This window comes from Simochromis diagramma, unplaced genomic scaffold (assembly GCF_900408965.1).
Source record: "Simochromis diagramma unplaced genomic scaffold, fSimDia1.1 OVJJ01000641.1, whole genome shotgun sequence".
Taxonomy (NCBI): domain Eukaryota; kingdom Metazoa; phylum Chordata; class Actinopteri; order Cichliformes; family Cichlidae; genus Simochromis; species Simochromis diagramma.
Window position 1 is genome coordinate 92489 of NW_024387440.1, and position 21849 is coordinate 114337.

The window sequence follows — 21849 nt, forward strand, 5'->3', positions numbered from 1 at the left end:
TATGTTTGTAGTGGCTGTCCTGTGAGGACCACGTCTCTCTAAACAAACAGCTGTTAATGAGCTCACAAACACAGGCCTACAGCTGGATTTGAAAAAGTCCATTCAATAGAAAATCAACAGTCACAGCTGGATTCAAAGGCTTGAGCTCTGTGTGACATGGTTACCTGTCAGCATCTACAGGGGGATTCAAATATGAAGGAAACATGAAGGTGGTGCATTAGAAAAACTGCTGCTTCAACTTTGTACAGTCAGCCAACCAAGTGATTTCTCAGAGATGTTAATGTGAAAGTGCTGCTGTTCAACTTCCTGTTTTATTAAATCAATCATGGCAGGATCTGACGTTTCCTGTCCATCATCAAGGCTTTCTTTGCTAACGTGCTAAAGGAGTTATTTAAAGCTTCTTCACACAGCACTCTGACTCCTCTACATCACACATATTAGCCCAGTGCTCAGTAAGCGGAAACTGAGCTGTTACCATGACAACACACACACACTCACCTCAATAACACATTGATCTGCTTCATAGCCCTCTGCTCAACACTGTTTCAATAAAACTTTCAAAGGTACACTAATGGAAACTCAGAGACAAGTCAGAGGAAGTCAGAGTGGAGCTGCAGCATTTTAAAGCAGAACAAATGGCTCCACCTTCCCTCCACCTTTAATGCAGCCTCATCTCCAAGGACAAAGCTTGTTAGGATGAAATGTGCTGTTGCTCAGCATGTAGAACATGTGTCCATGTAGCACAGCGAAGCCCCAACAGCAGCCGCCTGACCCTTTGCTGCATGTCCACTCCTCAGTCTGTCTCCCTGTTTTCCTGTCTCTGTCTCACTGCTCTATCAAGACCAAACATCTTTAAGCTGACAACAGTCGCCTGTTTATGCTGATTTAAGATCAAACCTAGAAAGTTTCACACAGGTTTTCTGAGTCCTGTAGATACAGAGCAGAATGAACTTTAGACACATGGGTGAGAAAAATCATGACGAGCGATGAAATTACACACAGATGCTGATTTTTAGAGACTTTAAATTTTGAAAGTTGTTAAGAGAGATTATTAATATACTCGGCAGTAAAGCCACTGCTGCAGAGGATTTATTCATGTTTAGCTGTTTTAATTCAGAGAACCAGATCTGGCACAATAACCACCATCTGCCTCACTTAACTGATTCATATTTGAGACAGAGTCACAGCAAAGAGAGTTTGATGGCAGAATTATTCATACTTGAATTATAAAGGTTACAGTACAAATCAGATCATTACTTTAATATCTTTGTATCATCAGTGAGTGACACATTATTTTCACTGGTTGTAGAGTCTTATTTCTATTTAATGCATGTCTAAAATATTTTCTCCCTCTTTGAGACATTTACTCTGTGATCTGATAAATGCTCCTTCAGCTTCATGCTGCTGCTGATCAATCAGCTCTGCCTTTCTAACTCACTGAGGACCTCCACTGGTCTGGAGGACGTAATTATTATATTTTCACTCTTGCTCATCTTTGATGAATCTTTACTTTCTAAGATGTTTAATAAGATGATTATTACTCTGCACGTTTTCAGTATGAGCTTTGTTCTAGTAAAGTCCGCGTATTACCAGCAGGGCCCTAGAGTGCGACCAAATGTTTTAGTGGTGCGACTAAAAATAAATATTTGGTCGCACCTGTGCGACCAAATATTTATTTTTAGAATCTATATATATATATTTATTTTTAGAATCTGCGCTAGATTCTGAGCTGCAGGTTTTGTCTCTCTCCAACCAAAATTCGCCGAGCCAGCAGCAAACTGCGCTTCACATTTGATCAATGTCGTCATGAATTCCCTCTGACTTTTGCTGTTTTGCTTCCACCACAATAAAAATCACACTTCCTGCACAGCTCTCAGTGTGTACTTCAGGAACAGTTTCCCGTCTCAAATCTGTTTTCTGCATTATTCATTCGCTTATTACCCACCAGTCTACCGTTGTTTACAGCGCTGTCTTTTTCTTTTTTCACTTAAATGACCTCGGACAAGAAAGCCTAATTTCTGCTGTTCAATACTGAAGAAATTTAAACTTCTTAAAATTATGCAAAATTACAGAATATTGCAGAATATTTTTAAGGTTATCTGCTATAAAAAGCCAGACCAGGAAAATCTCCTTCATGTTTTTCTGTGTTTTATTCTCAGTTACTTTCACACAAAGGCATGTGTGGATGTAGCTGTGGGTAATAAGAAAAGATGAAAAGAACTATTGATAACTTTTTTGTTAAGTTAAGGCCTGATCTGTCTGAAATTCATAGCCAGTGCTCTGACACGGTGCCATCAATCTTTGAATGCTGAAAAAGCACAGTGTATCCAGGAAACACATTATATGCTGCAATAAATGCACTGCCCAAGTGTCCCCTCTCCCCACGGCCTTTTAGCAGCAGACAGCAGCAAACAGGTCATCAGAGGAGGCGAGATGATGATTAAGTTTAACATTTTCTACAATATTGACAAAGCACTTTAAGCACAAGTTTGTTAGTTAATCATTTAGAGATGAATATTGTCTGTATGGACTCCCCCCCCCCAAAAGAAAGTGCACATGTAAAACTGCGGTGTTAAGCGATGCGGTTAATAAATTTGAGTACGCCTAACTTTTGTGCCGGTACGCCTAACTTTAAAAAGTTAGGCGTACCGGTGCGCCCATGTCAAAAGGTTAGTCTAGAGCCCTGACCAGGATCCCTGTTTAACTGCTGGAGGCTCAGAGTGTAAATGGTAATGATGGAAAATCTTCCATCACTGTAACCTTCACCAGGTGCCGAGTGGAGATATTCGTGTAAATTTTAAAGAGATGTTTTTCAGCACAGTTAGCGTTCATTAGCTTCTTCTTAGCATAACTCTCTTTTCTGGATTAATGTGCATGTTGTAACTGTCACACTGAAGAAAGAGAAGCTCTCTTATTTTCATGCACAGAAGAAAAACTGGTGCTTTGGAGATGTTTTAGAGGGGGCGGACCCACCAGAGATATCCTGAAAGTATCACATAGTTAACTGCAGAAGTCTTAACATTTGGAAATCAAGCTGAAGACAGCTGAGATGACTAATGCTTCTTCTGTTTTATGTTTCATAGTCCTGCTGAAACATGTTGTAGTTATTCTGACGGAGCTATGACTGTTTTTTGCATCTAGTTAAATATATAATAAATAACATCAAACTTCCTGACACTGTAACATGCATTGAATAGATGGATGGTTTGATTTGATCCCACAGTCACCTGACCTGTATCCACAGCACTGACCTCTGACCTTCAGCGTCACTTGTTTCTCCATCAGAATCCTCTTCCACCTGCTGTAGACGGTGCAGGTGTAGGTGTGGTTGTCTTCATCTGTGGGGTATTTCAGGGTCAGACTGAGGTCTCCAGTTTTCAGCAGGTTACTTTTCATCGTCGTTCGGTCTCTGTAAACCTGATCCTGTTTGTGAGGCTGGTCAGAGCTGTTCTCATACACGTGAACCTTCCTGTGGTAGTAATCATGCTTCCACTCCACTTTCGCATCTTTGGGCAGGTGAACTGCGGCTTTGAAAAGCAGCAGGACTGACTCCACCCCTGAGTCCACCTCCACCTGGGGGACTGAGAGAGAGAGAGAGAGACTGCATAAGAGGAGCAGAATGAGGAGGAAGGTAGTTCATCTTTGTGTTGTAGGTTTTGAGATTTATGGTGGGAAAAAAACCCTTTTTATTACAATAAACATGATGTTCCGCTTAATCGCATTCAATTATAATGAAGACATTTTTTTGCTTTTCTGAGGGAACTTCACATTTAGGCCCTGTTCAATCTGATCTCTGCAGGCTACCACCATGTTTAAAGTTTACTGAATCCAGAAGTTGAGTTATATAAAGGAGACTGAGAGCTGTGTAATCCATTATTGTATCTTGTAGTTTCTATAAAATGACCACAGGAGGGCGACAGATCCTGGCTGAGTTCTTCTTTGAGTTTCTCCTGCATGCTGTTGGGTTACTCACCCTCTTTTTTCATTTTAATCTCCTCTCTGTCCTCCTGTGTTTACCTGCTCCTCTCTCAGGTGCTCCACCTGCATCGAGCTGTGTGTCTTCCCTCAGTTTAGTCTTAGTACAGTGCTGCAGTATTTGTCCCTTTCCAGAATCCACACAACACAAGTAAATTCCAAACATAGTTTTGAAATGTGGATTTCATTAATTAAAGATCAAAGCTATCCAAAGCTATCTGGCCATGGATCAAAAATCCTGAATGAACTGTGATGAAATACATTTCACTGCCACAAGCTGCTCTGATTACTGACAGACCTGCTGAATCAAGGATTCACTTAAATAGAAGCTGTCAGACAAAGTGAATCTCAAACAGCAGCACATCATGACACGATCTAAAGAAACAGCCGAGAAACAAAGTCAGTGATGTCTGTCAGTGTGGAAATGCTTACAGAGACATTTCTAAGGCTTTGGGACTCCTGTAAAGTCACAGTGAGGACCATCATCATCCACACATGGAGAAAACTCAGAAACAGATTAGTTCAAGAGCACATCAACGACTCATCCAGGAGGTCACAGAAGAACCCAGAACATCTAAAGATGAGATAAAAGCTGAACTTTATGGAAGGTTTGAGTCCCGTTTTGATTCAGGATGACTTCCTGTAACTGATGAACCATGACCTCTGCCTTCCAACAAAACATCCTGAAGGAGAACATCAGGACATCAGTTCATGCCCTGAAGCTTAAGAGCACTCAGGCAGCAGGACAATGATCTGAAACATGCCAGTAAGTCGACCTCTGAGTGGCTAAAAAACAAAACAAAATGAAGGTTTTGGAATATTTGATAAAATGGCCTAAAACACACAAGATTTAATAAAAAGCTGCATTTTCTATTTCCTCAGGTTGTCTTTCTCTAATAGTAAAATTAGTTTGATGGTCTGAGACATTTAATTGTGACAAATATGGGAAAAATATGAAATCAGGAAGGAGCCAATAGTTTTTCACAGCACAGTATGAACTCGGCAGTCCAACATTTTACTGTTGGTCGTCATTTCACACCTATAAATATCTGGGAATCTTAATTGGTGACTCGCTCACCTTCAAACCACATGTAGAGAATCTTGTGAAAAATCTGAAGTTAAAACTGAGATTTTATTTTCAACATAAGTTGTGTTTCTCTTTTAATACAAAGAAGCGGCTTGTTGCTGCAACATTCTTGCCTGTGCTGGATTATGGTGATATTCTATATATGAATGCTTCTGCTCAATATCTTCGAATGGTTGATTCTGTGTATCATGCTTCTCTGAGGTTCATCACTAACCGTAAATCTCAGACTCACCACTGAGTTATACTCTCAGGTAGGACGGCCTGCTTTGGTAAGTCGGAGGAACTGTCATTTATACAGTTTTATATGTATAAGGCGATACTTGGGTTGCTGCCTTCTTATATATGTTCCCTGCTTGTAATGAAACATGCTGGTCGGTATTCTCTTCGTCCGCATGGTTACTTGTTGCTTTCTGTTACATTTGCCCGAACTGAACTTGGTAAAAGAGCTTTTGTCCATTTAGCACCCTTGGCCTGGAACAAACTGCAGAAGGAAAATGACTGAATTCATTTCATTAAGTGCTTTTAAATCTAAACTACGAATCCTTGAGGCCAAGTCCATAACATGCAACTGTTTCAATTAGACTGATTGTTATTTTAACTGAATTTTTTTATTTATTTTTTTAACTTTATTGAATTTTACTGAATTTTATTTTATTTTATTTTTTCATTTATTGTTGCATGCGTGTTGTTGCTGCCTGTGTTTAATTGCGTAATTTCTGTAACTGTGAGACACCTGCTGCTGCCTATCTGGGCCAGGTCTCCCTTGAAAAAGAGGTTTTTATTCATCTCTGGACTTATGCATTTGAAGCTCATTCTGTATCTTACAGGAGTTATAAGAGAACTGGGACATTTTTGTGTTTTCTTGTTTCTGAGTGTCGAACCAAACTGGGTTCTAAAGCCCTGTTGGATTTCTGCTTTGATAGATTCACAACAGTCAAAGAGTCAAAAGTAAATTTAGTTTTAAAACTGTGGTTTGCATTTTTAAAGGTGGAAAGTGTTAGATTTGTATTGTTGATTGTCATTTATGCTTAGAAATATCTACTCATATATGCTTAGAGTTTTATAATTAGTTGTAGATTGGTAGAGGTTTGATCCTTAATAGTCTGCAAACTTTGTGTGCATTCCAGAGTGCTCTGGCATTCACACACAACTTAAGGTCAGGAGAGAGGTTATATCTTCTCTTACTGATTTATGGTATAGGAGGACACCTACTCTGTATCTGGTTAAGTATAAGAGCCTTTTGTTTAGATGGACCGCTAGACTCCTGGCACCAGCTTTGGGGAGTCTTCACAGGTTCACATTCTCCCACACACACACATATACTTACACACACACACACACACACACTTACACAACGCACAGGCAAGGTACTCTTTGTTTGTATGTGGACGTCATATGTTAATGAACCTATGCATATTCATGTGACCTCAATAAAAGGAGTGCTATGGGGAACCTGGCTGAGAGTCTGACGGAGGTCAAGTGGGTGGAACGACACTTGGCTCTGGGCAGGCCTCCCTCATGCATGAGTAGCCCAACGAACTTTGCCTACTTGGTGTTCAATGCTTTCGTGGTGTAGTTAAATTGTCTCGTTCCAGCGGTGGGTAGTGGTAGGTGGTGCTAGACAGACCCAACAGAAAGTTCTAAACATTTGTTTCAGACAGTAAATCAAGTGTGTAGCTGACTCGTTTCCTCTCAGTTCTACATCACTGACCTCCGACATAAAGCTGCACTCTTTCCTTCATCAGGACTCTTCCCCTCCTGCTGTAGACGGTGCAGGTGTAGGTGTCTGCATCTTCTTCTGTGGGGTGATTCAGGGTCAGACTGAGGTCTCCAGGTTCCAGTAAGTTTCTCTTCATCTTCGTTCGGTCTCTGTAGACCTGGTGCTGTTCTTCAGGCTGATCAGAGTTATCCTCAAACACGTGGACCTTCCTGTTTTTTCTGTCCGTCCACTCCACTCTGACGTCTTCAGGCAGGTGAAGTGTGGTTTTACAGGGCAGCTGGACAGACTCCACCCCTGAATTCACCTCCACCTTTGGGACTGAGAGGACAACAAAGCAACAAAGCTCATTTTCTCTGACTGAAATATTTAACGTCAAAGTAGTGTCATGCTACTCAGAGTTAAGAAGTCAGTGAAAACAGAAAATTGAAATAAAATAGAAATAAACATTTGAGGATAAATGATACGATATACTTTATTGTCCCCTCAGGGAAATTTGTTGTGGACTCAAGTACTGACACAGAAGCTGCCTACACAGAGTAAATACACAACAGAAAAACAAGAAATGATTTTAAAAAATGACTTTAATAATACAATTCTTGAATCACTATAAACGACAGAGTGATACTAATATTAAAATGAAGTGTGTAAGTGTTATTTATTATCGGTTAATAGAAAACAGAAGAGCCTGTGTCTGTTACACTGTTTCAGCTGTTTTTGTTCACATAAGATCAGGTTGTTATTATCAGTCAAGTTTATCTGATATATGAAAAAGTCATTTAAAGGTTGTTTCCTGTGTGTTGTGAAAGCTGATTGAGACTCTTGTCTGTGTGGGTATCATATGGTATGTGTGACTTCTGAGCTTACAAGCAAAAGGCCTAAAATGTAAAAACATTAAATTACTTTATTATTTTCAGTTTTTAACCTAAGCTCAGTATAACAAACACACACAGTGTTATTAAATACAGCAGCAATGATGTTCCTGTATTTGAATGTATTGGAAAGTAACGCATTACATTAAATTACATTTGGCAGTGATGAGCAGCCAGGCTGCAGCCTCTGTTTATACCTGCTCATGTTTCTACAGTAGAATCACCATGACGACCACTTTTTGTGCTGCTTTTCATCTTTGATTTTGGTTTTGTGTTCATACCTAAACCAGGGCTGTCAGCGGTGACGCGTCATCACATTTACATTTTTTAATGAAATTAACCTATCTAGAGCGGAGACCGAAGTCCCCCTGGATACCTGTTACTGCAGCTGAGAGAGGGTAAAAGGACTGGACGCTTGTGTTTAGAGAGACACGGAGTGCTAAAACAGAGTTTATCTTTGAATGTCTTTGACGAAAGTAAATCATCTTTAACTTTGAAGACATCATCTGAAGAGTCGCTCTGGGGAGTCCTGTTAGATTATAATATTATTTTATGCCATGTTATACCCCTAACTAAAGATTGTGAATTATTATGTAGTTTTAGTTTGCATTATTCTCCTGAATTAGAAGAAGCTGACAACTATTGCATTAGTTAAACTGATTTGCATTAAAGTAGACTGCTGATTTATTGTGGATGAATGATATTGTTTTATGATGCATTATACTGCTGAGTTATAAGAAATACTGTTTGCAGAAAGTCATCGCCTTATTTGTCTGATTAGAAGAGAACAGAATATACTGGAGTTTTCTGCCCCATCTCAGCAGGAGCAGATAAACAGGGAGCCAAGGTCGTAGCTTAGGCGCCGTGTGAGAGAAAGCATGTGAATGTTTAGGCTTTTTATGATAAGGTGGGGGCACCAGAGGCTATAAGAGTTTGAGCAATGCTCCACCATTTGGAGATCTGAGGCTGTCTGCATACAGTGTCCATCTCCCACGTGTGTGACTATTAAAATCATCGTTTGACTTAACCCGGCCGGACCAGTGTTGTTATTGTGGTTTTTCTCTTGTCTCCATCCCCAATATTTTGAACCATAACAGTCCAAAGTTAGAAATTACAGCAAGCACCGCCAGAGGAGCATCCACTGCCCAACACTGTGGACCCACTAAATTCAGGAGGATTTGGAATATGGAGGTAAGTTCATCTTCAGGCCTGGATGTGCTCACCGTCCTCTGTCTCTCCATAATAAACTGAGACAGTAAGAGGACGTTGATTGGTTTTTCATCTGAATTATCAAGATTAAAATCTCAATGCTAAACAGATGTTGAATTAACCTTATGATACTAATGAAACCTGACGACTGGAATAATACTGTTGGATAGTATAAATGACTATTGATCTATTTATAGTTATATTGAAATATGTAGCTGCCAGTAGTACTCGGCCCTGCACTCTGATCTATATTAGGTAAGAATATGTTGATTTATTCAGTATTTGAAGGTCCAATTGAAAAAACCTTAATAGATTTTTTAAACAATGTGGGAGTCAAACAGTTGTGTCTGTCTGGTTGTTTTAAGAGATCACAGACTGAAACTGGTTTCCATCATATATAAGTTGGCTAAGTTGTCATTGGCCAAGCTAGCTGAAACAGAAGGAGAGAAGTAATATTTCATAATATTTCATAAAACCTTCATACAAATTTTATCTTTCAGCCATGTTTAGATTATTTTACAGTTCTGCACTTTGTACATAATTTAATTTATGTATTGTTGAATTTCTGGATTCTTAAAATATACATTTAGAACATTTGTAATGTAGAGCCAGCACTGCTAATTTGTTCTTCTCTGGATTGTTAATAAGCAAGTTTGGCATAAATAGTAATTAATACTTATTTAAAGTGGGAGTGGTGTGTAACTGCATAATACACGGTGGGTAACTGTAAACTTCTGTATTCTTATACACACCTGACAGGTCAGCTGGTAGACGGATTCTAGTAGTGGTTAAATGGTTAAATGGTTTGTAATAAAGCAGCAGGTCTTTTAATTGTATCACAGGGTGAATTTGTGAAGGTGACATTTTACTGGACTTTATAATAAAAGTCTGGGGAATAATGTTTAAGTTATTAGTTTGTGTGTACTTGATTTACATGTCAATCTTTTCTTGTCTTATTTCAGATTCCAATAAAACAATAAATAAATAAATAAATATAATAAATAAATAAATAAATAAATCCTTTCCATAATGTAAAAAGATAAAAACTCTAAGTTTTTATCCAAGTCTTTAAATTCTCCTTGTTAAAAATATTATTCTATGATCTCAGATTGGGATTTATTTGGTAGTTACCTGTATAACTAATTAATCTAATAATTAATATCTAATTAAAGAAGTTCAACAGGCTACTAGTAAAGTGTCTACATGTATCATTTTGATTTGTTGCTGACTTGCCTTTTATGTGCTTTTTACTGCACTGAAAATGAGTAAAAAGCAAATGTCCACAAACAAACTCTGAAAGACCTTCAGAAACACGTCTGGCTCCTTGGGAGGAAAATACACAGAAAGAAGGTGAAGCTCAAGACTTTTGCACAGTACTGTATGCCTAAATGGGATGAGCCTCTGTCATGTGATTGGTTGATTTAATATTTTTATCACTGAGACATTAAAAAGGTGTACCTAATAAAATGACCATAGAGAGTAACAACAAAAAAAAACATACCAACAAAGTATTAAAACACCCAAACTGGCTTGAATATTTAGAGCCTGCAGTGGAGCGGCTCATGGTAACTGGATGCACACAGAGTTGGTCTGTAGCTGCTGTGTGAGGTGCTGATACCTTTGCCTGGTGGCTGAGCATTTCCCCCTCTGTTGTTGCTTTGTTAGCCTTGCAGTGTTTAAGGTGCTACAGTATCTGTGCCAGGGTTCAGGGGGCTACAAAGAACCCCCTTCAATATGAACCACATTAGTTTGTGCTTCTAACTGTATCACAAACTCTCCACTGCTGGAGTTGATGCCTTAAAGCAGAGGATGAGGATGTTGACACATGCCCATTACTAGTATTGCACCACCAGTGTTACATTATTATCTGAGAGATGCAGGGAAATGCTTCAGACGCTGCCTGTTTGCTCAGGCCGCATGTTTGTTCCTGCCGACGAGCAGACCGTGGAATAAAATCCACAGTGAACAAAGTGAGGCAGCAGTTTGCTGATTTCTGCCTTCTGTTAAATTGTGGGACTCCAACACGTTAGTCTGTGGCCAGGCTCATCTTTTCTTTCCAAAAGGCTTTCATAATTATCAGCCTAGTAGTTTGTCAACTTTCTCGCTGATAAAGACTTTTGGAGTTTATTCTTATTTGAGTTTCCTTCACCCAAGCAGCGCAGAAATGGCTCTGCTACACTCCACATCAGATTGGGTGGAGCAAGACACCAGTTAGTCATCCATCCAGCAGCAAACTAAAAGCAATGAACTTAAAATAAATTTTAAAAAGGTTAAATTTAATAAATAAATAAACAGTTTTCTTGATTAACTTAGAGATGTCTGACATATTAGATAAAGCCTAATGTTTAATAATATGGGTATATAGATGATTAATTGTAACACAATATTTATCCTGTTTTTAGATAAAACACACATTTTTTTCACAGCTTTAGGTACTGATTATAAAAATTATTAGCAGGAATGGACCCAAACAGCAAGACTTGGAAGCAGGAGTGGAGTTTTAGCTTCATAGCTGGATTTACAGAATAACAACTTAACTAGGAAGGCACTGGGAACTTAACTGGTAAACATCAAACAGCTGGGACCCTAACACAGCTGGAGAGATGACAAAGAACAGTGGGAGACAGACAATATAAATACCAAGTGAATCGATGAAGAGAGGACACGCCTGGAAAACATAGCTGGAAATAATCTAAATGACGAGACAGGCAAAACAAAACTAAACACGATGCACACAGGAAGAGTGACTATCACAATAAAACAGGAAACAGACGGACCTGACACAGGAAGACATGAGAAACAAGCACAGATGAGACTGACTACACAGAAGGAAGACAGAGAGGAGACAGAGAAAAGATTAAGGAGACAAGAATGAAGACAGACAGCGAGAGAAGGAGACACAATGAGAGAAAAAGGGCGAGGGAGAAAGATACTGGACACGAAAAGGAAATTTTCCCAGACATATTTTTGACCTGGGGGCAGAACTGATTGTGAAAGGAAAGGGAAAATGCTTATGAACTTGCAAATTAAAAACATGATGCATTTAAAGTAGCCCTTTTCCATTTGTATTTAAGAAGAGAATTTGTTCTAGTGTGCGATGGCCAAACCTGTTCCTTTTCGTGGAGATATTCTCCACGAAATATTCCTCACTGGCTCCAAATCTCTCAGTAGAATGATCAGTGGTTCGCTATCTGTCACCATCACAACACTCCACAAATCCCACGAATGATTCACTTCCTTATAAACCATTGAATCAGACACCGAAGCAGTTAGGTTCTAAATGAAGCTTCGGACGTCACCGATCACGTGACTCTGGCCAAACGAATCAAGCTTCGACACAGTGCTTCTGAAGCAGTGTGTTGATTTTTTGGACACACGCACTGGAGCTTCAGCTTCAAGCGAGCCATCACTACTCTTAGGGTTTGGTTTTCATCCACCTCATCCCTTGTTTCACCTTTATGTTAATAAAGCTCGCTCACTTCCATAGCAGTCTGCATCTTGGGTCCTTAATAACTCACACAAGGCTTGCCCCAGCAACCCGTGACAACAGCGTCACTGACGCGGGACCATGACACTTATATCCTCATGTGGGACTTAAATCTAAAAGGTGAGTGAGCTTTTGTCATGAAGGCCAATTTGGATCAACCGGCCAGATAAGATAACACTTGCAGAATCATAGACTCTGTTTAAAACTGTTCTTAAAATACAATAATACATATAATATTTATTCATGTGATTCTATTACATGTGAGGTTTTACTTTGTTGTAATAAATTTTCTTTTGTGTGTGTTTGTGTATTTAATATCTGGCTTTATGTTTGACCCTTAGAGTCTTGTGCTTTAGCTTTTCTGTTATAACACTGTGTAAACTCTGTTTATTTTGTTAATTCCTTCGTATGCAGACAGTAGTGGTGCAACGGATCACGGTTGATCCGTAATCCGAACCGATCCCACTACACGGTTTGGCACGCATGTGATCCGAAGATTCGAAAAAGAAGAAAAAAGTATGTGTATGGTGTGCGTAGTCAGTCCAGCCAGCGCTAGCGGTCCAAGTAGCGGAGCAGAGGAGTTTGTGGCATTTAAGCAGCCCTTTGCTGGCCAGACCGGGCTAAAGCTATTACAAAAGCTACTGGGGTGTTTAGCTGCAGACGGGAGGCCGTATTCCGTTGTGCAAAACAAGGGGTTTAAACTGTGATGAACGTGCTTGAGCCACGCTATGATATCTCGTTGCGCGTCCACTTCAGTGACAAGATTGTTCCAAGCATGTATGAGCAGGAGAAGTTAAAGTTTTGGCTGAACTGTCCCAGGCGTCTTCTGTTGCCCTAACTACAAATAGGTGGACCTCCAGGGAAACGGAAAGCTACGTGACCATGACCGCTCGTTATATCACAGCGGAGTGGTAGATACAAAGCCCTGTACTGCCCTATATTGCACCTTAATTTGTTTTTATATAATTGCGTGGAATGAATCTTGAGTTGAATGTTTTTTTAATAGGCAAAAAATACTTAAATAAGTAAATGGCGAGTTAATTTTTTGTCTTTTTTGCTTTTTCTGCTGATCCAAAAATTGATCCGATCCGTGATGAAAAAACCGTGATCCAATCCGACCCGTGAGATTTTTGATCCGTTGAACCACTAGCAGACAATATGTGGAAACAGATTCTGGTGTTAATTATCAGCTTCATCTATCTCAGTGGAGCTGACACCTGCAGAGCAGACTGTGTTGTAGTGGACAGCTCCCAGGTGGGAATGAAAGAAACTGTTAACTGGGCTAGAAGAACATGCAGGTGAAACACACACAGACACACAACATACCTTTCTTCAGTAACTTCCATAAATACACTCCAAGTGCCACAGTAGCAGCAATAATCAGGATAGACAGGAGAACCCAGGCCTCAGCAGGAAAGATGTACGGCTCTGTAAGAGACCAACAACAGAACGAGGTTTACATGATTATTCTGATCCAAAGTTAATAATCCAGTTCCAACAGGTCTGCTGCTCATCAGGTTAAACAGCAAAGTCTACAGGAGTCATCGGCGATGTACCACAGGGCTTCAAGCTGGCTGTAGTTAAACCTTTACTCAAAAAGCATCTCTAGACCCAGCAGTCTTAGCTAATTATAGGCCAATCTCCAACCTTCCTTTCATATCAAACATCCTTGAAAGAGTAGTTGTCAAACAGCTAACAGCTCATCTGCAGAGGAATGGTTTATTTGAAGAGTTTCAGTCAGGTTTCAGAGCTCATCACAGCACAGAAACAGCTTTAGTGAAGGTTACAAATGATCTCCTTCATTACACATATTAAACAAATATGTACGACTACTTTCTTTCTGATCACTTTCTCTAAAATTAGAAACATGAAAATATTATCAGTTGATCCAGAACTCAGAGTACTGACAGGAACTGGGAGGACAGATCATGTCTCATCCTGAATAATGAGACTGAACAGAGGACGAGCTATGCTAATAAACAGACACATGCTGATCGGTCAGTATAAATCATATACATGAAGTGATCGAGCCACCACTCGCTGTGGGCTGAGAGCTGGTTTAAGTTTATTTAGGCAGCAGGTTCTCTGTATAACAAGCAGAGTGCAGAAAAGGCCTCAGGAGGTTTCCACAGGTCAGTGTCACTGTCAGTGCTGGATGGATGGGAACGTTTATCATCAGGCAGGAAATTACTGTTGAAGACACTGATTCAAAGAATTTCTGATGTACAAAGTAAGTTTTCATAGGAAAACACACACCACAAATAACTGTGCACGTGTAATATTAATACACATAATAATACAATAATGGTGTGGATTAAACGTGTAATCCAAGCAAGGAGTTGAATCTTTGGTATAAATTAAGAGCTTTTCTATTTTACAAAGTTACTTGTCAAATGAAAATATTACTTTTAATGTTGGAAAAACTGATATGATAAAAAATAATATAGTTAAGTTTTCGAGTGTGCTGCTGACCTTTGACCTGCAGCTGAACATCTGTCAGTCTGGGTTCTTCTCCCGTCACTCTGATGGTGCAGGTGTAGTTGCCGCTGTCAAAGATGTGGGGTTTCCTCAGAGTGAGGCTGAAGTCTCCGGTCTGCAGAGCGTCAGTCTTCATGGATGTTCGGTCTCTGTAACGCTGGTTTTGATCTGTCAGCTCGTCCTCTTCCTGCTGACGCTGGTGGACGGTTGGAGGATTGAGGTCGTAGCGGCTCCACACCCCTGTGGAGGGTCCAGATACAAACGAGATGTGACAGGGCAGCAGGACTGACTCCGCCCCCTCGTACACCTCCAGGGTGAGGACTTGGTGGGACACTGTGAGGACACAGAGACACACACATGAATCAGCTGTCTGTGTGACCTGTAGGTCACATGACCACCTGAGATTAGAAACTAGTTCTACAAGATTGTGTCTGTATAAGAGTCACAGGTAATGCTGCATTAATCATGACTCCAGAAAGAGGTTTTTCAGGACTTGCTGGTTTTAAAGTGTTAAAGGCTGACAATCCTGTGTTTCCTGTGGGTGAGCTGCTGTCTTTAGTGCCTCTCTGTAGGTCAAACCTTTCACTGCTGTTCACACCTGAAGGCTGAGTGGACCTCCTGGGTTTTCAGGAGTGTGTGGGCACATTTATGAGTCTCTCAGTTCTGTAAATTAAACACCAGCTGATCCGACTGCTCACACTTTAGTCTTAGCATCTGACATATATACAGCTACAGCACAGCTGTTTATAAAGCACATATGCATGTGCATTGTTCTTGTCCCTGCAGAAGTCTGTTAGTGTGATAACCTCTGACCTCTGACCTTTTATAGTTTCAGTAGGTTTTTGGGGTGTGTTGCTGACCTTTGACCTGCAGCTCTAGTGTACTCAGTGTCCGTGTGTTTCCAAATGCAGTGATGGTGCAGGTGTAGTTGCCGCTGTCAGAGGTGATGGGGTTTCCTCAGAGTCAGGCTGAAGTCTCCAGTCCTCAGAGAGTCCGTCTTCATGGACGTTCGTCTCCTGTAACGCTGGTTTTGGTCTCTCAGTTCATCTCCTGCATCATTACGCTCGTGGACGATTGGAGGATTGAGGTCATGGCGAGTCCACATCAGAGTGGGGTCAAAAGGTACAGAAGTGTCCTTGCAGATCAGCAGGACAGACTCCACCCCCTCATACACCTCCAGAGCCGAGGCATGCTGGGAAACTGAGGACACAGAGACACAAACATGAACACGCTGTGAGTGTAAACATGATCTCTGCATCAGTTCACTCAGAGACCTTTCAGAGTTTAGAGTCACACAAACCTGTTGCTGATATAAAACATCAGCTACCTGAAGTCCTCAAATATAAATGAGATCCCTCTTTTCTTAGATGTTATTGGACCTGAACTGAAAACATTAAAGAGGACAGAATAAACCCAGCCTACACTGTCACGCTCTTTTACATCAGTTTGTTGCTGCTCTCTGTGGTCACACATGAAACCGTCTCTGTGGGCGATCTGAAGCCTGTCAGTGTTCAGATACAGTCAGCTGTGGTTACTCTGGATGAACTGGTCCTTTAAACAGACCAGAGGCAGCGACAACAGCGTGTATCTGACAGGAAGTTTAACCACACAGTAATTCATGGATACATCATACATGGCCCCTATCCACAGGTTTCTGTAAGAGCGTATGTAGGCTGCCATGACAGACCACTACTTCCGTTGTCCGGTTTTATACTTCCGGCTACTCAAAGCGAGACCCAGCGTTCAGTCGTTGCTAACAACAAACTCAGTTTACTTTGTGCGGTAATAAGTGGCTTTACCTGTTCGAAGATGAGCTCGGGTTCAACGTGTGCTGTCGTCGGCTGCCACAATAATTCAAGAAAACTGAAAAAAACGCATTAGAAACATTTTGCCTTGAGCATCAACAACTAGAAAGGCCTGTCCGTGCCCACCGCCCTACGCACTGCACTCTATGCCGCGGAAGGAGGATCGGAAACTGGCGTGGCTGGCAGCTTTAAGACTCAAACACCCTCCAAAGAGAGTTTATGTTTGCTCCTTCATTTTATCGATAAAAAGCCCACAGACTACATCCCGACCCGGAGCTTTATCTGGGCTATGACCGACCCCCACCGAAGACAAGAAGAAGGCTCACTCGGACCAACTTTGAGTGTGACAGCTTCCAGTAATACGAACAAAAACACAGAATCTGTACCCGGTAAGTGAAAGTGTAAATGTGGTTTGCCACCGTTTCGCATTTTAAACACGCAATTCTTTACTTTTACTAAATAATAGCCTATGGTGAATGGCGTTAGTATCAGCACTAGCTGGTTATTAGCAGCAAAGTCTAAATTTTAACGAAAGTTTATAATAATAATAATAATGCCAAAAGATTAGCTCCAAGGGCTGTAAAAGTCTTAGGTTTGTGTTTTTAAAGAACATGTTTTTTCAAGTCGAGAAAACTCAAGTAAAAACGTTAAAGGCAACCTTTGCAAAAATACCAACAGTTGTGACTTTTTTTAGAATGTAAAATAAAATCTAATCACATTAATTGAATAAAATTGTGACAAATTTTTAGGGGACTTAGGAACATTTTATGTTGACATTTATGATTTTGCATTTGTGTGAAAAAATGTAGAATGAGAAATTTCACTCAAAAATATAATAAGCTAAGTGACACTTTACAGTTTCTCTTATGCTAACAGTTTGACTGTACATCATATTTTTGTCTTATTCAGACTCCACAGTGTTACGTTCAGTGGAATTAGACCAGGCCAGCATCTCCACACAACCCCCTGAGCCACATCTGCACTCAGTCCACACACAGTGGGAGGATCCTTCGCAACAAGACCATCAATACTGCAACAGGTCTCGCAGAAAAGATGTGCAGGATAAGATGACTCAGTGTGATGAAGTTGCATATTTCATTCTTCAAAATGATGCAGACGCTTTGCTGTACACTGGGATAGCCTTAGAAACATTTAACACACTTGTGTCGACACTGGAAGGATATGACAACAATGAATTTACCATGCCTGTCCGAGATCAAGTCCTCATGACACTTATGAAATTAAAGAGTAACCGTGTAATAGGTGACCTAAGCCGCCAGTTTCATATATCACAAAGCATGGCCAGCAAGATCATCTCACACTGGTTAGACAAGCTGGAGGAAGTTCTCCGACCATTAATTCCATGGCTGCCAAAAGAAACTATTCAAGCAACTATGCCTGAAGCCTTCAAGAAGAACTTTCCAAATAGTACATGCATTATAGACTGCAGTGAGACCCTTTTACAGAAACCCAGAAATCTGGGCTCAAGAGGGGAATCATACAGCCATTATTCACACAACACAGTCAAATATTTGGTTGCTGTTGCACCATGTGGACTAATCATGTTTGTGTCTGCGGCATATGGCGGCCGATGTAGTGACAAATTTATCACAATGGACTCTGGAATATTAACATACCTAAAACCTGGTGATGAAGTCATGGCAGATAGAGGTTTTACAATTAAAGACTTACTCTTTGAGAGAAAAGTTAGATTAGTAATACCCGCTTTCACAAAAAAACGTAGACCGCTAACTGAGGAACAGGTAACATACACACGTCGGATTGCAAATGTAAGAATCCATGTTGAAAGAGCAATCAGACGCTTGAAAGTCTACAAAATACTTTCACAAATTGTTCCTATAAGCATGGCTCCTAAAGTAGACAAGATACTGAGAATATGTGCTGCTCTAGTGAACTTAAGAGAGGATCTCATTCGTGATACACATAATTGTGTATGTTATGAACAATTGTGGACTCGGGGATATTAAGATGGTCACTCAGGACATAAAGTTGTGTAGTGTAATGTAATTATTTTAAAATTTGATGTACATATATGTAGAGAGTAAATAATTCCAGGTCTCACTTTTTTATCTTGTGTTCTAGATGAAAGGTTATGTGATACAGTGTGTGTGTGCGTATGTATGTATGTATGTGTATATAAAACAATTGCAATCAATCAATTGAACAATTATTACTTTTTTATTCAACCACAATGTGATAAATTTCTTAAATGAAAAAAAAATGTTTTTCTCAAATCTACAATAATTAGTTGTGCATTCTTGACATTTTTCTGTGTTGGAAGATTACAGAAATACAGAACTATTCACAACATTTAATGTTGTCAGTTTGTCATTCATTTCCCACCATATGTTGCAACTACGTACATTTTAGTTGTATTGAAATATTTAACAGATTTCATATTGAATGTCTCCTTTCATTCACAAGACAGAGACCAAACTGCAGACATGTTGTGTCTGACTGTCCCATTTATAGTTGTAACATGTATTAAACCTTGCCCATTATCTTCAAGTATCTCTCATTTAACTGAAACCGTCCTGCTGCATACTCCTCTACAAGTCGAGGTAAGAAATATGAGAAGTAAAACCCTCTCAAGCGTTTTACTTGTTCCTTTACAAATGCTTCATCATATTGCACTGTAAATGAAACATGCTCAGTAGGTGTCCAGATCACAAGTGTGGCAGTCTTGAGCCCTGTGCAAAACATTGTAAGTTGCACTTGCATGTAATAGCCTCTGCTGCCAGTTTTCTGCAGCTGCAGTTCTCCATCTACCAGTTTGATATCGCTGCATTTCTGGGTAAGCTGCTCCGTGAGTGAAGGAAGTCGGCACAGGACATTTTATTTCTAGAAGCACATCTGAGTCAATGACCCCGTCAGGACTCGCAGAGAGCCATGGCTCCTGGATGCTAATAACACTACCCATGTGAAGGATGTTCATACCCTGTTCTTTCAGCTGATGACAAGCTTTAACTTCATTTTCTTTACCATAGTTTGTTTCATAATTCCCACGAAAGGAAGGGTACATGTGCTCAGATAAAATTTGTCATTTTGTGGTGGCACGTACTGGAACTTTTTTAGCGGAGCTTGCTGTAAGTCTGATTTTCCTGCAGTTGTGCCACAAATCAGATGCACTTTGCTCTTTTGTTTCTTCTTGTAATTGTTCTGCTTGCTCTTCAGAAACTTGAATGTATGCCTGGTAGAATGCCCTGCATGGATTACAGCTTAGTTTGTAACTGTGTGCTTGGTGTGGCTGAAAAAATTGCTCATCAACTTTACTGTTGCGGTGAGGACCTGCAGACGGCGAGGCATTGTAACACTTTCCAATTAATGTGTTCTTGAGGAGGAAAAGTGGCTTCACTGGTGCTTTGCTAACACTGTCAATAAAGTCTTGATGTGTAAGGTGATATGGTGTGTTAGGGAGAGATTGTGTCACTGCAGTCCGGGAGTTCACATCGTACTGCTGCTCTGCCCTGTGATGTCTGAAGTTTATCTGGCTTAGACGTTTAGGTTCAAGGTTCTTTGCTGTCCCTGCATTCCACCTGCGCTGCTCGTCTGTACACGCAAGCCCTGTCTTTCCACTGATCGCAGCATTCTGCACCTGTAACAAACATTAATAGTTTTTTCTCACTGTCAATACTCAAGATTTAACATAATGAGGAAGTTTACACTAACAAAGCAGTACACGGTCGGTGTCCTGCATGTTATAGATATGACCCTGGGTCAATACACCTGAATCATATCCAAAACAGATATAAACACTGGCAAAGTCATATTATCCATTTCATATTAATAGTCAGTTACTGATGCAGAAATATACATCCACAGTCTAATTTTTTTCAAAGTAGTGGTGTGTGCAAATATACATATATAAACAAACATGTATTATACTACTCTGTGTCACTTCTTATAACTATAGTTGTTCTTGTCTTGTAAATTTGACCTTAATGTGCAGTCTTTTATTTTTTTTATATTTTATCTTCATGTGATTGTACAGCATACAGCCCACACAAAGTTAACGAGTGGCTTTCACATGTAAACAGTGCTCCACGTAATACTTGGCTAGATGGCAGTAGCGTGACTCCTTAATCACAGCCTTTGACCAGTCCAGTGTTTCTGTTTCAGTGATTTAAACATTGTGATATCCAGATAAGTGATATACCTTCCACAGAATAGCAGCCGCATGACTACATGATCTCCCTAATCCGGCGATACAGGAACAGCCGACTGTCTCCACTACTCCACTTTCTCTTAGCATTGCCCATGCTAAGTGTTTCGCTTGATTAATACTCTGGCTCGGCTCTACAGCTGCTTTAAGAAAAATAAAGTCGCCTTGTTTGTTGAGCAGTACTTTATCAATTTTGTTGCTGTGCAGGTAATTATACGCCTCGGTGCTCTTGTAATTACGTAATTCCTCGCCATCAACGCCTTCGGAAAATACAAGGTAATTAATAATGTCGATGTAGCTATCATCGGGCCATAGTTTCATGTCATCTACCCACTCCGTGAGAAGTGACGGGTGAGGCACTGCAACTGAACTGTCCTCGCTGCTTTTTAAAACATCTCTACTGTGTATCCACCTTCGATGTGTTGCCATTTACTCCAGGTAAAACAAACTGCAGTGAGAGAAATCTTTATCAACAGTGAAGGTGTAACCCCGCAACTGTCAACAACAGCGCAAGCGGAAGTAAAAACCGGCTTCCGCTATGAATCGGGGTAATGGCGCGAAATCAGAAATACTGTGGATACTGACTTGAAGAAATATAATGCATTTTGGACATTAGAGTTACTATTTTTGTTTTTGAGGATTTGTTTGTTGTTGAGTGTAATGTTAAAACAAGTTCTTGAAAAAGCAAAAAAATATTAAATAGGAAGGCGATACGAGCTGAGAGCACAAACATGCTGAGGGATTGGCTGTGTTAGTTCAGTGAGAGCGCCCAAAACTAACGTGTCCACTCATGTCTGCATTTGGATTTGTTAAATATGAACAAAGCAGAAGCAGGAGTGCTGCTACGTGTCTGATTAGAAAGAGAGGACCAATTTGTTCATTTGGTAATGAAAGTATGCTGTCCTCGCCTGGAGTTTCCTCCAGCTTTCCAGCTAGACAGCGAGATAACGATGCTTCAGACTTATTTCCCTTTTTTGTGCTGATTTATTGAAGAATGTCCTCTGACCATTGCCTTCTCTTTGACCATCGTAAAACT

The 21849-nt window shown here is 40.2% G+C and overlaps 3 protein-coding genes across 3 annotated transcripts in view; 1 reads left to right on the top strand and 2 right to left on the bottom strand.

Moving 5' to 3' along the window:
• The window catches only part of LOC120722522 (butyrophilin-like protein 2), a 43062-nt gene extending 26602 nt beyond the window's left edge, over window positions 1–16460 (bottom strand). Inside the window, exons 1-4 of the mRNA XM_040013535.1 lie at window positions 16361–16460; window positions 15888–16025; window positions 15686–15781; window positions 14820–15158 (exon numbers count right to left, since the gene is read on the bottom strand). Coding sequence (XP_039869469.1) covers window positions 14820–15158; window positions 15686–15781; window positions 15888–16025; window positions 16361–16460 — 673 coding nt within the window. The remainder of the gene's footprint in view (window positions 1–14819; window positions 15159–15685; window positions 15782–15887; window positions 16026–16360) is intronic.
• Window positions 16461–16980: 520 nt separating this feature from the next.
• On the top strand, window positions 16981–19073 carry LOC120722512. Its single transcript, XM_040013524.1, has 2 exons — window positions 16981–17019; window positions 17540–19073. The coding sequence occupies exon 2, from the start codon at window positions 17698–17700 to the stop codon at window positions 18616–18618; it is 921 nt and encodes a 306-aa protein (XP_039869458.1). The 5' UTR covers window positions 16981–17019; window positions 17540–17697; the 3' UTR covers window positions 18619–19073.
• A 618-nt stretch (window positions 19074–19691) lies between these two features.
• LOC120722523 lies at window positions 19692–21595 on the bottom strand. Its single transcript, XM_040013536.1, has 2 exons — window positions 20808–21595; window positions 19692–20246 (listed from the first exon to the last, which is right to left on the bottom strand). The coding sequence occupies exons 1-2, from the start codon at window positions 21240–21242 to the stop codon at window positions 19692–19694; spliced, it is 990 nt and encodes a 329-aa protein (XP_039869470.1). The 5' UTR covers window positions 21243–21595.
• Window positions 21596–21849: the final 254 nt, after the last annotated feature.

What these genes read in the sequence shown, in the direction of transcription:
- LOC120722512 (XM_040013524.1), top strand. Translation starts at nt 17,698, where the DNA reads ATGACTCAGTGTGATGAAGTTGCATATTTCATTCTTCAAAATGATGCA.
- LOC120722523 (XM_040013536.1), bottom strand. Translation starts at nt 21,242, where the DNA reads ATGGCAACACATCGAAGGTGGATACACAGTAGAGATGTTTTAAAAAGC. An exon ending in CGGCTGCTATTCTGTGGAAG is followed by an intron (nt 20,247 to 20,807) that starts GTATATCACTTA and finishes TGTTTGTTACAG; the next exon opens with GTGCAGAATGCTGCGATCAG.